At 32.9% G+C, this 17,124-nt stretch overlaps 1 protein-coding gene across 1 annotated transcript in view; it reads left to right on the forward strand.

Annotated features, from left to right (window-relative positions):
• Positions 1-17,124, forward strand: part of ROBO2 (roundabout guidance receptor 2) — a 577,868-nt gene that overhangs the window by 443,429 nt on the left and 117,315 nt on the right. The window contains exons 6-7 of the mRNA XM_088022784.1: positions 10,315-10,442; positions 14,979-14,990. Coding sequence (XP_087878910.1) covers positions 10,315-10,442; positions 14,979-14,990 — 140 coding nt within the window. The remainder of the gene's footprint in view (positions 1-10,314; positions 10,443-14,978; positions 14,991-17,124) is intronic.

Consider the following 17,124-nt stretch of genomic DNA (forward strand, 5'->3'; position numbering starts at 1 on the left):
GCTTTTAAGCGTGAAAAAAGCAAAAGATTTAAATTTCTCCAAGAAAGTTGATGTTTTATATAGGAGTGCCTCGATTCAAAGTTGGGAGTTGTTAGCATGCACTTTTTTGAGCCACTGAAAATCATCACCACTGAGTTCTAAATGGCTGTATCTCCATGTCTACTGTAATCCATACAGTGCTTTCGGTTAGTTGACGGGTGTGAATTTAATTATCCATGAACGACTGTTGTGGACATTGCTGCTATAAACATCGGGTTAGCCTGGTGATGGGTATTAAAGAGGGCACATATTGAATGGAGCACTGGGTGTTATACACAAACAATGAATCATGGAACACTACATCAAAAACCAATGCTGTAATGTATGGTGATTAACATAACATAGTAAAATAAAAAAATGCAAAAAAATGGAATAAATTTCCATCAAAAAAATTATCCATGAATGACTCCATAAGATTAATGAGTCATTTTTATCCTGAAAATCCTTCTGTTGAAAGCAGGCAACAGACTTTGTGACATTTTCATATATAATCTTCATAGTTAAATTTTCATTGAATTACGGAACTGTGGAATGCTCGTGATTGTAGACATTTCTTTATTTTCTACAAGAGGTTAAAAGGTGTAGGGTGATCCTCAGCTATTTAGATTGAGTGCCAGTATTTTGAAAATATAAAAACTAACTTTTTTTAACCCCCCCAAAAGAAAAGCATATTTACTTACATAAACATTAAATGTTTCCTGGTTCAATTCATAGTTTTTACTATTGGCCAACATAATGATTCATAAAGCAGATACATAATAAAATTTTAAGCCCTAATTCAAAACATTTGTTGTAGAATTGGAGCCAGACTTCTTGCAGCAAGAAGTAGTAGGTGATTTCAAAAAGTAAAGGTGTTAAGAAAATAAATTTCCTTCCATGAAAAACAAAGGTGCTTTTGAAACGAGAACAGCCATTCGGGAAGTTTTATTAGTGCAGAATCCTCACGTAATTCAAGCAAGGCGATGAGATACACAGGCTCAAACTTAACATGGTAAAATCACACTTCATAATAGAAGTTGCATTGTGTTTTTGTTCGTTCTTTTCTCCTCCCAAATTCTAAAGCCACTGTGGAAGGCTTGGAGGGAGAGGTCCCTAAATTATCTGAATTATATTCACAAAAGCCAGAAAATAAAGGAAAGGTCCTTCCCTAGAAGCTTACGGTGAATCAGGGATTGTAGAATATGAGAAATGTGTGAAATGTGGTTATTTTATCAAATTTTGCCAGTTTTCAAAAATCCTGTTTGATATTTTCAAAGTAAATTTAGATGTATAGGAAACCTTCCCACTACCTATGAAAGTTTCATCCAGAGAAAGAAATAAAATAGATTCTTTAAATTTAGAAGTGATTTGAGAAGATAGTACTCTGCTCCTTAAAAATGAATAATATTTTCTCTTTGGAAACACTTTCAAGATTGATCATCAAATATGAGATCACACACCAACAGAAGTTTGCACATAAACTGTTGTTGTAAGTATTAAAATAAATTTATTTTGTTTTCTGGATTATTTAGCTGAACATATGGTAATGGTTTTGACACAATTCAGTTTCTTTTTCCCATTTTTTCTTTTTTCTTTTTTTTTTTTATTTGGGAAAAAATAGAATACAAAACCCAGAGCTTCTTTTCCCACTTTGTCACAGCTGGTTACCAATCAATCTCAATTCACGGTACAGTGATGATAGCACATGTTGTCCGGGGGCCAAATCTGATTGGGTTGCATTTTTCAGCACTGTTCCGTATAAGGAAAAAAAAAAGGTATCTTTATGGTGGGGACTGTCAGCACATGATTGTACAACTGTCATTAATCAAACCTGGCAACAATGACTGCATTTATACCAGTCTGAGACAGATTTTACAATCAAAATCACCCAATTTCTATCAGGATTTCCTCACCAGTAATGTTTTTTTCATCTGTTTCATTGTGTTTCCTGCTTTTCACTAAAGTCAGACAATACCTCCTACATGTTGATCATATATATTGTACCACATTTACAAAGTAGCTGTTTTATGTCAAAGTATGCTTTAGATATTTAAGATGTACTCTCAACTACTTTAAGAAGGCTAAGAGGAAATCAAGACAAAACCTAAGTATATTAGATTGCTTAACGAAAGAATAATCGTAAACATATATATATTAGTAAACACATTTATGAGCCTCCTAGGATTACAGTTGATTTTAGAGTAATAGCGAGTAAAATATTGATAGTTATTTTCTGGAATTTCTGGAACTGTGAATATAAAATCACTGGCACAGCAACGCACATCTTCCCAATGCGCACACACACACACACACACACACACACAGAGCAATAACACACATGTCAAATGGAAAGGGCATGTCACTCTAGGTTAGATGAATGAATATACTTGCTGCAGAGGACACTGATTCTAGTCTCTTTATAGCTCAAGACAACAATCTCAGCATCTTCTATAAAATAGTATTTGGAAATAGGCATTTTTTTCTAAGTCATTAATTGTGAAACCATGTATTAAACTCTGTTGTAAACTATAAAGATCTCTCTAAATGTTAAGGAGCTATTATTCATAATTTTGTCAGAATTATGTTGGTTAACATAACATAATAAAATAAAAGAATGCAAAAAATAGAATAAAATTCCATTAAAAAAATTATCCATGAATGACTCCATAAGATTAATGAGTCATTTTTATCCTGAAACTCCTTCTGTTGAAAGCAGGCAACATTTGCTTTCTAGGAAAAATGAACATTTCTCCAATTATCCAATGTAATAGTGAAAAGCATCAGTGAGATTCCTATGACGCATATACCAACTTATCCAGAAAGAAATAAAAGAAATAAGGCCACATTTATTGGACCTTTGGAAATATTTGACATCCAATTGCTTGTGAAATACGTAGTTTTAGGAAGCAAATTATTGTCTCAGGAAAATCATGACCCATTAGAGAAAACAGAGACTAGTAGTAGATACTCATGACAATTTTTCCCCTGATTGTATTTGCCTCAGCGTGTGCCCTTTAGAGAGGATGTTTGTCATTTTTTGCCTCATATTGCCTAAATGTGAAATTAGTAATGAGCCACATATTTACTTCTTTCTGGGTTTTGAAGTGTTTTTAAAGATTTGTGTATTTGAGAGAGAGCCAGAGAGAGAGGGAGAGAATGCACATGCACGAGTGGGAGAAGGGGCAGAGGGAGAGAATCTTCAGGCAGACTCCCTGCTGAGTGTGAAGCCCAACCTGGGGCTGGATCTCAGGACCCATGAGATTATCACCTGAGCCAAAACCAAGAGTCGGACACCCAATCGACTGAGCCACCCAGGGGCCCCTTGAAGTGTTTTTAGACATAGTTTCTTTAAAATCAATTCTTGCATTTCTTAAGTTTTTGCAAGTAAGAGCTAATTTGATCACATTATAAGTTTATCATTTATCTGACACAAGATGCTTCTTACTGTGAAAATTTATAAAAGTACATAATGTGCTTGAGTCTCCTGGGCTTGTCAGGGTACTGTCAGTGTTTGAGCTAGAAACTGGCACAGTGGTTGAGTGGTGTTAGAAGGAAGAGTAGTGTCTCCAGCTGTACAATGTACCATTGTAGTAGATCCACTAGGTTGGTAGTGTGATGGAGAAGAAAGAGTACGTACTTTGGAGTCAGATAGACCTTGATTTGAAAATCCAAATTTGTATGTGAAAATGTCAAAATTTTAAATGATGTCAATTATTCCAATAATTTAAAAACATCAGTGAGCCAAACACAGACACACACAAACACAGACATACACACCCCATGGTTTTATGCATATGTCAGCCCACAAATAATCAAATTGCAATTATATACTAGATAGTATAAATTTACCTGGTGTAAATTTCAGACCACGAGGCCTGAATTCTCAGCTGCTAAAAGCTTAATTGTACTATTGACCATTTATTTACTAAACCCATTAAGGAAAAATTTGTGGGCTCAGCTGCCATTTCGGTAGTAAATCCCATACTCACTTTAATGTTTCTTCTATGTATTTATTCATCATGCTATTTTTTTTAATAAATTGAAAATTTATGCTCTTTCTTGGTAGAAAGTTATAATCTCTGTATTCTAGTTCATGAAGAATCTAGATTCTAGATTCCAATATGGTCTAAACCTTTGCTACCAATGAATTTCAGGGTTCTAGATAACAAAGTGCTATTTTTCTAAGCTTAAACTTAGGGCATTAAACTAAACTCAATAATTTTTCAATTCTTTACTGTGTCTCAGAATTTATAATCTGTTAGCTTCTTAGAATAACCAATTTCTATATTTTATAAAAGTATATTTATTAATGAGGTGTATAGTTTGCCTTCAAGCAGGTTGAACTTTGTATGTCTAAGTTTTTTTCTATTTTTAAAATGGAGAAAATAACATTTTACCTCCTTACCTACCAGAATTTTTATGAGGATAAATTAAAGAGTATATGTGAGAACACCATGCAGTGTCTTTTATCATCATTATTTTATTTTCACAAGATGTGTGATTAGAAACCACCCTAGTTGCCAAAATAATGAGATAATATATCTGAAAGCTTTCAGCAAAACACAAAGCTTTAACCCTGTTTTCTCAGTCTTCATGTTTATTTTAGATATTCTTCTAGAATCATATCATTTATTCTGTTGTAGGAAGAGAGATTGTTTTTCATGTTATTAATTTACAGAGGGAAATTTATTAATGATAACTTATAAACCAAATGTCTAGATTGTTGGTCAAGATTTGTTAACTTCTTTTCTTTGTCTGTCTTTCTAGTAGCATTTGTTTATTAAATATTTTGAGTTCTTACATTCATAATATTATGTTGATATTAATTTAGCCAATGTTTCAGAGCTAACTGCTGATGTATATACCTAAGAGTATTACTATATTTCTTGATAGAGTAGAATGGTATATTTCAAATTAGTTAATCTTTTCATTCTACATACAGTTGTTTTACTAGTAATCCTGCTATGAAAGAACTACAGAAGAATTTGTTGGGTGGTTCATCATTCATTCACTAGCATTCATTGAACACATCCAAGATCTCAGGGACTGTTTGATAGGACTTGGGGTACATAGTTTGCAACAAGAAAGATTTAGTTCTTCTTCTCATGGAGCACACATGCTCTTGGAAAGACAATAAACAAGGAAACTAAACACTTGGAAGAGATACTGCTTTAAAGAAAAAAAAAATAAAAGTAACAAAGGAGATATGAAAATAAAAAGAATGATGAGCACTGGGTGTTATACACAACTAATGCATCACTGAACACTACATCAAAAACTAGTGATGTACTATATGTTGGCTAACTGAACATAATAATAAAAATAATAATAATTTTTAAAAGTCACTGGTGGGGATAAAGCTACTTCACATTTTTTGGGCAGGAAAGACATCTTTGAGGGAATATTTGAGTAATCTTGGAAGTCAAGAAAGATTATCAATGGAAGATGCAGGAAAAGGGCATTCTGTGAAGTTGCAACAGTAGTACAAAGACACCGTGGTAACTAGGTAATTATGTTAAACAAAGAAAAGAAGGATCATCTGGTTAGAAGTGGGTGAATATGAAGTTGGACAGGTAGGCAAGGAGTAGATTACCTAAAACCTTGAAGATCATAGAAATAGGTTTTATTCTAAGTGACTGAATGAGAAATCATTGGATGGTTTCAGATAGTAGAATGACATAATCATATTTAGGTATATTAACCAGTGAATTTGTACTAATGCTCTTCATTCTTCTAAAAACCCTTAGATTATATAACTGCTATCACATTTTACAGTCTGTTTTTAGAAATAGTTGACCTAAAAATGAGATAATTCATAAAAAAATGCAAAATTCAAAAAGTTGTCATGAAAGAGAAAGAGTGCACTTTACTGGTTGGCACAGGAAGTAATAGCATTAGTAGAAACTTCTGGAATAAGTGGTTTTGTTTTATTATCTATAGAAGACCTAAGAGTCAGAGATCAGAGATTTTCAAAAATGTAAGAGGTCATTCATCAGAGGAATTAAAGCTGGAAGACTGGTTGCTAGATTGTGGCACATAGGATTCAAATGGTGATGGATGGTTGCAGAAGGGGAGGTTTTTAAAGTTGCTCTTGATGGAAAGATTTAGTCATTTTATATATATTCAAAATACTTTTGTATAAATCCATAATGCTGATAATATTCACAATACACACAATCACAAAGATCCCGTGAAAAATGAGAATTTAAAGATTCTGAGCACCCTGTGATATCTGAGAGTCTTGAAATCTGTTTTTTTGTTGTTATTCTTCTTCTTGTTTGTTTGTTTAAAAATTTCAACCTTCATGTGTGATGGGACCCAACAGGACTAGTGTATTGTAACCATTATTTCTAATTGGGATAAGACAGCATGGCCCTCAGAAATATGTGCATAACAATCCTTGGGACTGGGGAAAGGTATGTGTTAGCTAGAGAAAGTTTTAGAGGTAGTTCTGATAGACCTTTGTGTGGAGTCATATCTCATGGCTTCCAGTTACGAATTGTTTCACTGGGCTCGGAGCGTTATGAAGGCATATGTCCCCAGTTTTAATGCAGTGCCTGGCATGTAGGAGACATGTAAGTCTCCTTAAATGTTAGGATTTTTGAATGAAATAATTAAAATATTAAATTTTCATTATAATTTTCTCAGATGTCAGTCATTTTATATAGGAGAAGATCATTAAAAATTATCACCCCCAAACCTCTTCTTACTCCAAAGCTGACCTATTTTCCTGTAAATGGGTCCATTACCTGGTATATGTACTCTCTGTACCGAGTTGGAATTCTATAAATATTCTACAGGAATCGCCATAGCACCAGACCATTGTTCTTATCCAGAGGTTTACAACCTATTTCTGAAATCCTGTCTGTAGTTAGAAAAAAAAAAGTGTACTTACTATTTTTTTATAATGGCATGTTATCTTTGAAAAGTAGTCTCTTTTATTAGTAGCCAAGATTAATTCAATTTATTCCTCCCAAGCTGTATTTCATTTTTCATTTTTCTTATGAAAACAAAATTACAAACATAGGGTAGAATACAGTTACTTGTATCCCTTATCAGGGAACCCTTAAACAAACAAAAACCAATTTAAATCAACAAAAAAATTAAAACACTGTTGCAGTGTTCCCATTCCTATTCTTGGCTTTCCTAAATACTCCTTAAAAAATGAGAAATCTCAGCAAGTCTGATTTCAGACATATTTTGGGTTCAAATTTTATGTAACCTGTAATTTTTAAGTAAACATTTTTATTTTTACCTACTAAAGCAAGATATAAATAGCTCTCTCATTCTATATATCCCCCATGTTTTTCCCTATATAATAAATTTATCTAACCTGAGGTACAATTTGCTAGAAGGTATAACTCAATGTTTGCTGAATGTGAAATTATATTTCTATCCAAGTGGTATAGGTAATGTGGCATATATGTCTTAAGTTAGCACTTAAAAATTCAACAGGGGCACCTGCGTGGCTCACTCAGTTCGGCGTCTGCCTTCTGCTCATGTCATGATCTCAGGGTCCTGGGATCCAGCCCTGCATTGAGCTCCCTGCTCAGCAGCAGCTGAACTCTCTTTCTGCCCCCCCTCCGCCCCGCTTTTGTGTATGTGTATGCATGCTTTCTCTCTCTCTCTCAAATAAATAAATATATCTTTAAAAAAATTTCAACAAAGTATTTTACTGTAGGAAAGGGGTACACACAGAGTGGAAAAAATGCCAGGTTGAAAGTCAGAGTTCAAGCTTTGAATTCTGATTTTTCTCTTCAGTAGTAAAACAACTTTGAGCAAATCATTTCACTTAACTAAGGGTCAGTTTTCTCATCTGTAAAATGACAATTTCTGATTCAAGAGAATTATTTTGAGGATGCTATGAGCTAATGCATGTGAGTCTTTTTTGTTTGCTTAAAATGTGAAGCAACATACAGTTTTTGATTTTTTTTCCTCAATGACAAATCAGCAATCCTGTATATCTTTTTTTAGAACTTAGAATAATGTTTTCATGTGTGTTTGATCCAGAGAGGACTTTGTAGACATTCAAGTTTATCTTCCCCTCTTTTAGCTTTTGAAAAAAATTCAGAAAAAATTTTAGCTCTAAAAAAATTTAGAGCTCTGAAGCGACTTTACCAAGTTAAACAAGAACCATGACAAAACTCTAACCAGAATTCGGATATTGAGATGAATTAGAAATGTCTGCAAAATACATTATTTTTATTCAATCCTTGTGTCTCAGAGTTAAGCATGTACAACAGAAATAGACTAACTGTAGGAAAGGTGATCTTTATCAGACAGTAAATATATCATCAGCAACTTTTCTTAACCCATCATCAAAATCCTTATTTTTCTCATTTTTAAATGGCCAAGTTAAGCAGAGCACGTTTGCATGCACTGTTACTTTTTTATGCATTTCAGCCCAGTCCTTGCCCTGAGTTGTAAATATAGCTCATAAGAAAACCTTAATAAATAAATGTGGCAAATTTGCAAGCTTGCAGTCATTTAGATTTGGTTGACCCTTATATCAGTAAGAAACAATATATTCATCATATATTCAACCAAGATTTCTTGAGCTCCTACGAGTTATAATAAAAATATCTAATATGCATTGTGCTTTCTGTGTGCCAGTTTTATGCACTTTATATGTAGCATCTCCTTCAAAGTTCACTTTCACTCCATAAAATAGGTGTTATTATCACCACCATTTTGCTAACGAAGAAATTGGGACCCAGAGATTTTAAGGATGTTGTCCGTTTTTACAAGCATTGGAGGAGGTAGAGCCCAAGATTAAAACTCTGGCCATTTGGCTCCAGAGTCTGCTCTTAACCACCTGGTTATGCTACTGGATGTTGAAAGCTCTGTGTTAGGGGCTGAGGATATAGCTGTGAGTGAAGCAGGCAGGATCTCTGCCTTCATCAAAATAGACAGTGGTACAAAATGTAAGCAAGTGTGCAATGATTGTATAGCAATAAGTTTCAAGGAGAGAGTAATTACAGTTGCCTAGTGTCATAATGGATGGCTTCAAACAAGAGTTTGAGAAAGCTTTCCTAACAACTTATGACATTTTAAATCAGCAGAAGTTTAACTGAAAATGTGCTGACAGAAAAGTAACCACCATAATTGGAAGAGAGAAGAGCATGGGTAACTAAGTTTCGTTGACATGATAGGTTCATAGACATTGCTTTTTGTTAGGCAAAGTTCTATCAGATGGAACAATTATTAGGTCTATGTCTTACATTGCAGTAAACTGAAGCTATTATTCTTTTAGCTAAATCCAGAAGTAGAAAAAATCTGATTATAGTAGTTTTCACTGCAAGCCTAAAAAGTCTGTTTTTGTCCTGAAAGCAATAGGAAATCACAGCTAGTTGTGAGTAGATAGAACCAATTAAAGCAATATTGTAAAAATACAGCTTTCTCTGTGTGATATATATGAAGAAGAGAGGCAATGTGATCAGTCAAAAGCTATTGCAAAATTATGTGTGTGAAATAACAAAGACCGTCAGTAAAAATCAAGAGGAAAGATCAGATAAGAAAAGATAGTAGCTTCACTATTTTGCTTGTGTAATTGTAATATCTTAGAATCTAATAAAAGCATATTCTTACATGCAAGTATTTCAACAGATTCATGTTAAAATTTTAGAATCTTTTTCTGAACTAGTGTATTAGTCTACTTGTTAAAAAAGTAGAAGTGAGAAATAAATGTGTGTGAAAGAGCTGAGGATGTGCATTTCCAGAAGTCACTCCCAGGCATGTTGGTGTTTTAAGAGTTAATATTACTAATTTTTAAAAATCGGCCCCTTCTTAATTCTTTCAGCAATGTATTTGTGTCAATTTTCCAACAAATAAGAGAAAAAAATTTTTGCCTTCAATATATTTCAGTTCTAGAGTCAAGATGCCCCAAAAGTAAATCATATATTGAAGTGCAGTATAACTTACAAAATAGTAGAATATAACTCACCTAGAAACTGAAATATACACTATTCCTAACTTACTAAGAACTACCACCAAAAAATGTCAGAATGCTAATAATGCCTTTGATAGTTTTGATGCAGTAAGAGTTGTTATACATATATGAAATATACCAGTTACCCAACTGGTAATCAAGCCGATAGAGATCCCATATGAAATTAACGATCTGATTAGTAACACCTTTAGTCTAACAATTGCACTTTGTGGCTGAATATTATGTATGTGTGCACGTGTGTTTGTTTTAGTTAAAATATATCAAAAGAGAAAAATGAAGATGAAAATGTAGTGTTATCTTAATATAGCTAATATGTTATTTAATAAAACCAGTTCATTTCTACGCAGGTATGACATTAAGGATGATTACACATTGAGAATTAAAAAGGCCGTGAGTACAGATGAAGGCACCTACATGTGTATTGCCGAGAATCGGGTTGGAAAAGTAGAAGCCTCTGCTTCTCTCACAGTCCGAGGTAAGAAACTTAAGATGTGAAATACAATTGAATCAACAGACTAATATTTGGTTAAATTGGTAAGTGAACTCACAGTCAAAACAATAGCTTACACTCTTTTATTATTATTATTAAAATGCCTAGATTTTATGTCCATTCTGTCATGAATTGAAATAAAATTACTTTCAAATTTCGGTTCAGATGGGATGATTATTTGAAGGAATTATTTTTTTATTTAATAAATAATAGCTAAGATGGTTTAAAAGTAAATCTTAAGAATAGAAAAGATTTATACTAATCTTTTATGTACCCACTGTTATGAAGCATTTACTGCTTTTTAAATGTCACAATTTTAAAGGTACTCTGTTTGCTGTTTAATAGTTTGCTAGTTTATACTAGGAGGGTACTAGTTTGAAATTCTTTTTTATTTCAGCATCCAAAAGGCAATAAAAATAAATAAATAAATAAAACCAACACTGCTCCCAAAGTAAAAAATAGATACAAATGAGTTCCCGCAATGAGAAAATCTGATTTAGAGAGTGATTTGTGAAGTTCACTGGCCTTAAATAATTGAAATAGTCAGTGTCGCTCCTGTAATAACTTTCACTTTGAGTGTCATGCACTTTTTCATTCATGGAATAATCTTCATTCATAGACTCCCTAGAATTGCCAATAAGTGAAAGAAAGCATTACTTAACCCTACAGTAAGTTAGAATGATTAACTGTCTTCCTGGTGTTGCATGTTGATCCACGTGAGTAAATTATATAGCCCCAGGTACCAAGTAGTACTGTGTGGACATCTACACTTATTCTTGCCAAATAGACATCACCCATGGCATCATTTCCACTCACAGGACTTCAGACAGAGATAGGCAAGCACATCCTCTGCTCAGTCTTTCCACCTTTCTCCCACCACCTTAACTGATGCCTCCTCATGTCATCCTTTGTGATGTCAACTGCATGCTTTCAGCCCAGTCTCAGTTATATCTCACCCTGTGTAATCACACCTCCGACCCTTGTGCAGCTTTACTCCCAGAAGTTTTCACAAGATTGGTGAAAAGGTTTGGAGGAATTTGCATGGGTGAGAAATGTGTCAGGGATTCTCTTGTTGGTCCTCCATCGGGGCCATCATTTTTTCTGATCTATGACTTCAGCACCAAATCGTAAAACAAACAAAAAATTCCAAAAAACAAAAACCTGTCTTTCTCCGGGTAACACTTAGGAGACAACTTGGAAAATATTGATGATTTCCACACTTCTCAATCGCTCCACTTTTATTCCACCAAATCCATTTTTTTTCCACATCCGGACATTCTAGCATGAACTTAGATACAAAACAAATTTAGACAAAATCGGCATGCTGGTTGCTTAAAAACGTTTTCATTCCTCATGAGTTAACAGATCATGAAAAGCTGTGATCATATACCAATCAAATATATAGACTGTATATTATCAAAATCCAATAGCCTCTGTAAGCCCCATTACTACATTTAATCTACATTCTCTGTATGTGATTATATATTTATATATATATTGTTTGCTAGGCAACCCTTTGGGAAAACAATTCACCTGACCAAATTTTCCCCAAAGCTTGTTTATTTGTTGTTTCTGAAGTGAGTGGGGAAAAAAAAATAAACAACCCACCAAGAAATGTTCCATTTAAAAAATATTTGCTGACTAAACAAAGTGAGAAAATGTGAGGAGTTGTTTGTTTACAGAAGCAGCAGGGTTCTTTTTATACTTGAATGCTTGGATGAATGAGACGTGAAGTGGTCTGTTTGCTTTGAGAGATTTCCCAGCTAATTGTTTTCATAATTTGTTGAAAGTTGCAGGTTTAACATTTCATTTAACAAAGCATGCTCCTCTCGCATGGATGTTTCTAGCTAACTTAAAAAACTAATAGAGTTTTTTTGTTTTTAATAGGATTTTTTTTAAATCAGCAAACCTTAAATGGTCTCTCCCCTAATCTGTGTCCTGTAGATGGATTAGAGAGTTTAATCTGTGTGGTATGTATTTGTTACTCATCTAAGACTGAAACCTCAGAAACAGGGTTAAAGAAAAAGAAAATCTCCATGATACAATAGAATGTGGAGTAAAATATTATTTAAAAATATTTTTTATCATTAGGAAAAGCAGTTGGAACTTCCCATGCTAAGAGGTTAACAGGAGAAAAAGCATATTATCTGCGACTGTTTTCTGTGCTCATTTTTCTAAGCACATACATGAAATGTTTAGCCCTTCCCTTGATTGTTTTATTAGAACAGGGTGAACTGACCCAAGAGGCCACGTCCATTTTCATTCCATTTAATGCAGGGACACAGTTTAGTTTAATTTGCTGATTTTGAAAACATCCACCTGCTAGGTTTTTTTCCGGATGAAATGTTGCTATGTAACAAAAACAAGAAGTTGAATTGGGATGTTTCTGCTAAAATTTTATCATGATATTCAATTGGAGAAAAGAAAAAGGACTTTTATAGTCAAAATCTGAAACAGAGATTTGCTCAGTTTTCCAGTTTAAAATAAGGTGAAAATAGACTATAAAATTAAACTTAATAGCAAGTAGCTCCCTTTGAGGACTTGACAAACATAAAATTAGAAAGAAACAATACTAGACAACAACCAACCTCCTAGCATTCATATTCTAGTCAAATAATTCATGATCTAATAGAGTGTTTTTAAATGGGTCCAAAATGAATTAACACAAACTGCATATTTGTAAACACATTTTTTCCTATTTTCAGGTCTTCAAATTGGCTTTGCATAAATCAAGACTTCATTGGAAAGACTATCTTGCTTTTAGGGCAATAAAACCTTTTTTTAAATAAAATTACTCTAGACTAAGTGAGATAGAAATATGTTTTATTTTTTTAAGCCTGATTTTTCGCCATGGTTTCTTCTTTTTCTCTCTTTAATATCAATAGATTCAAAATGTCTTTTGGTTTCTACATGAAATATTATGTTGGGGATTCAGCCTGAGGTTGCACCTGAAAAATGCAAATTCAAAACGAAAAGACAAAGTTCTTTTCCTACTGGACATTGACAAAATTAAGAGATATATCTTTCGAATGAGGCACAACTTTACGATGTTAGTCTGTTGTCTTGTTCTCGGTTGCTATTTTTGTGTGCGCCTCACCCCAAGAAAGGAAACAAATTGTGCATTGGGCAACTTTCTGATTTTTTTCCTCTTGCTATGTAGGACACACTAGAAGGTCACTAAACTAGAATTTTCATCCTGCTGCTATAATTGCTTTATTCTTCTTTGAATTCTCTTAATCTCCCCCTTTTAACTGTAAATAATATTGTAAGACCACGCATCTCCTACAGAGGCAACTCCATATTGTTTCAGAGAATGCACAAAACTAGTATCATGATGTATTGATTGAGTGAATGAATGCCTATAAATATGGTTTCAATGGCTATATTTATCTCATCATGTCCAATGAGACATCGTAAGACAAAACTACCCTAAATTCTAGAGTCATGCTGTATATGCACTAGAGCTTTATCCACGGGGATGTGGGTGAGACACTTGTTTGTTGTGTAAGTTTATATTTTGATTGTAAGAGTTCATAATAGTTCATATACTACTAAATATATTTCCTCTTCATGTGAATAATGGCACCATATGTTTTATATTTGTCCATTGCCTTTATATAAAGTGGTTTACTATCTAAATTGATTTGACATTATTCTCTTTAAAGAAAGTATTATTAAGCCCATGTGTGTCTCTCACAATTGCTGTGCATTAATAGCAGGGCCAGCCTGATTTTAGTGATTAAGTTATGGTATAATAAAAATATAATAATAATTTGTTGAAGCAGCAGTTCGAAAGCCATTCTCAGTGTGAACAAGAATCAACTTGTCAGTCATTGTTTCCTGCCCTCAGCCAAAAAAAAAAAAAAAAAAAAGGAAGGAAGGAAAGGGAAAGGAAAGAAGGAAGGAAGGGAGGAAGAAAAAGAAAAAGAAAAAAGCTTAACAGTAGTTAGGGAGCTACTCAGTTGAAATCTCTCAGGATGTTCCAACGTATTTGTTATATTTTCATCCACCCTGTCCACGGATGAAAAGTGATGTGATCTTAACTTCCTACTGGCTGAAAAGCAGCATCAGGGGCTTTTAAGTAGTCCTTGTGATGGTTCTGACTGACCATGCTATTTAAATCAGACAGTGAGGACTTCTTTTATTGACATGACATTTGCTAGTCTATGACTTGAATAGTTATATTCATCAGATTCTTAACTTTGGGGTAATACAGGCTGTTTAAAAAAATCTTTGAAAAAATAACTATAGTAAGTGATGACAATATGACTTTACATAAAATATCTCTCAATTCACATAGAGCTAATTCTGCAATGAAAATAATTATTTTCTTAGAATTATATTTATAACTTTCAGTTTTAGTCAAACTCAGACATCCTGTTCATACTTGAATTATAAGACTAGAGATCACTCTACTGTCCATACTTAAGTGTAACATTACACATCATGCATTCTGATAATTTTCTTTTCTTTTTTTTTTAATTTCTTTATGTTCTCACCACACCATTGTAATGTCTACAGCTCGCCCTGTTGGTAAGTAGCCATCCTTCTATCCATTTAGCATGGCTTTGTACAATGCTTCATAACTCATGCATAGTAGGATTTGATAGAATGAAATATATTTATTCACCCATGTTAAAATATTACTTGTGGGACTATCTTCCATAAAAGTTGCTCCTGATCTATTCATCACTTTGATAAACCATTTTGTAGTGACCTATGGTATTAACAATAGGTAATGATTTTCATGGAAAATAATATATGAATGTTTAATACTATATAAACTGCTAATTTTTCTTAAAGAGAAAAATATAATAATTCCTTTTTTCCTATATATAAAATAATCATTTACTAGTAATGCTTGATATTCATTAAGATAAATGATTAGGAACTAAATTAAGAAGTTTGATGACTTGATGCACTTTGATTTTAAACTCCTTCGAGTCCTTGCTTTGTAATGGCATTTTTAACTGCTGTATACTTATTATCTGTTTTCCTATTTAAACAAAATTTGGTAGAATGCTTCAAGTTACTCTAAGTAGATGCTTACACCAAGAGGAAAAGAGAAGGATGAGTTGTGTTCTTTGGCATGAAAAGTTGGTGGTTTTAATATACTTCATCCTTCATTTGGCTGTACAAAATTGAAGTTAAGTGTTTGCATTTGCCGTAATTTAAGTGGTAATTATTTGTAAACATTTGGAAAGTAAGATATTTTCAAATCCATCGATTTAATAACTTTTCTGCATCTCTTTTAAAGTTTAGCTTAACCAACCAACAAAAGTGTTTAAGTAAAATAAATCTCGGTAATTGTGTTATAAGTAAATGAACAGATGGATGCATAAATGGACGGATGGATGAATGAATACTATAGTGCTTCTTTAATATATCTAAAGATATTTTAATAAGTTATTTGATTTGACACAGCTTTATAAATGGTCCATTTTGAAAAAATTTTGAAGAAGTCCATTTTGAAGAAAACTTCAAAATCTTTCTTAATACACTGGCTTGACATTGACATTTGATATATATTGGGTCCAAACTCATAACATTTTTCTCCATTAGTTGAAATATTCACAAACCTTATTGTCATGTAGTATATTCTTGCATAGATAGCAAATATAGAAAATATAGAGCTTTGGTTTCCCAATCAGTTTCTGGTCTGCTATTTCTGAACAGTACTTCCTTTGTTAATTGTTTAATATTCTTGATCCTAGGTCACTTTGTCTGTAAAATGGAGAGAGTAGTATTGACTTATCAAAGCTGTTGTAGGAATGAAATAAGCTCAAGATTGATTATATATGTGAAAACACTTTGTATGCCAACAATGGTTAGCATATTCCTAACTTCTGAGACATATATTATTTCATATTTTTATATTTTTGAAACACAGTTATAGCTTACAATTAATTTGAATGTAAAATGCTGGCTTTTTTTTTTTCTTTAAACACAATTATTAAACTGATCATCTTTTTACAATTGGGGATGTTAGGAAATGGAGGAATTTTTAAGCCTTATTTTTTAAGCCTTATTTTTTAGTATTTGTATGAATTCTTATTAATGATAACTTTACCTATTCTGTGGTATGATATCTAAAATTAAGAAGTGAATGGGAAGCAATAAGATAACTTTGCAAGTTAACAGGAAAAATAACATTTAAATTTTAGATCTTTCTATATAGAAACCTTATGCCAATAAACCATGACCACTGGACTTACATTATCTCACAAGTTCCCAGAACAGAAAACAATATGTTAATAATTTCCAATACATTTAAAGCACAGAAATAATAAAAAAAAAAGATATACATTGATTAGAAAATGTTTTGTACAGGGAGCTTTGAGATGTACTTGTCACCTAAAAAGCATTTCAAAGTTATTTCTGTTTTTATTCTTGTTTAAAATGATTTCTTAAATTCCCATTGGGCTGGAACTAAAGAATAGCTTCTTGACACATTGTATTTTATTCTGGGAAAGTCTGTCATTTCACAAATCTATCTCCAATGACTTATGACAATGTTCAGAAATATGAAGAACTATACTTTAAACTTGACAACTGCTATTAATTTTGGAAACTGAATGTTAGATATGCTTTTATTGGATCACCAAAGATGAGGTGGATAATGAGGAAATTAGCTTGCCTTTCCTTTGCATAAGCTTTTTACATGAAT

This window comes from Eumetopias jubatus, unplaced genomic scaffold (genome assembly GCF_037043125.1).
Source record: "Eumetopias jubatus isolate StellerSeaLion01/CBP00866 unplaced genomic scaffold, mEumJub1_p1.0 scaffold_1, whole genome shotgun sequence".
NCBI classification, from domain to species: Eukaryota; Metazoa; Chordata; class Mammalia; order Carnivora; family Otariidae; genus Eumetopias; species Eumetopias jubatus.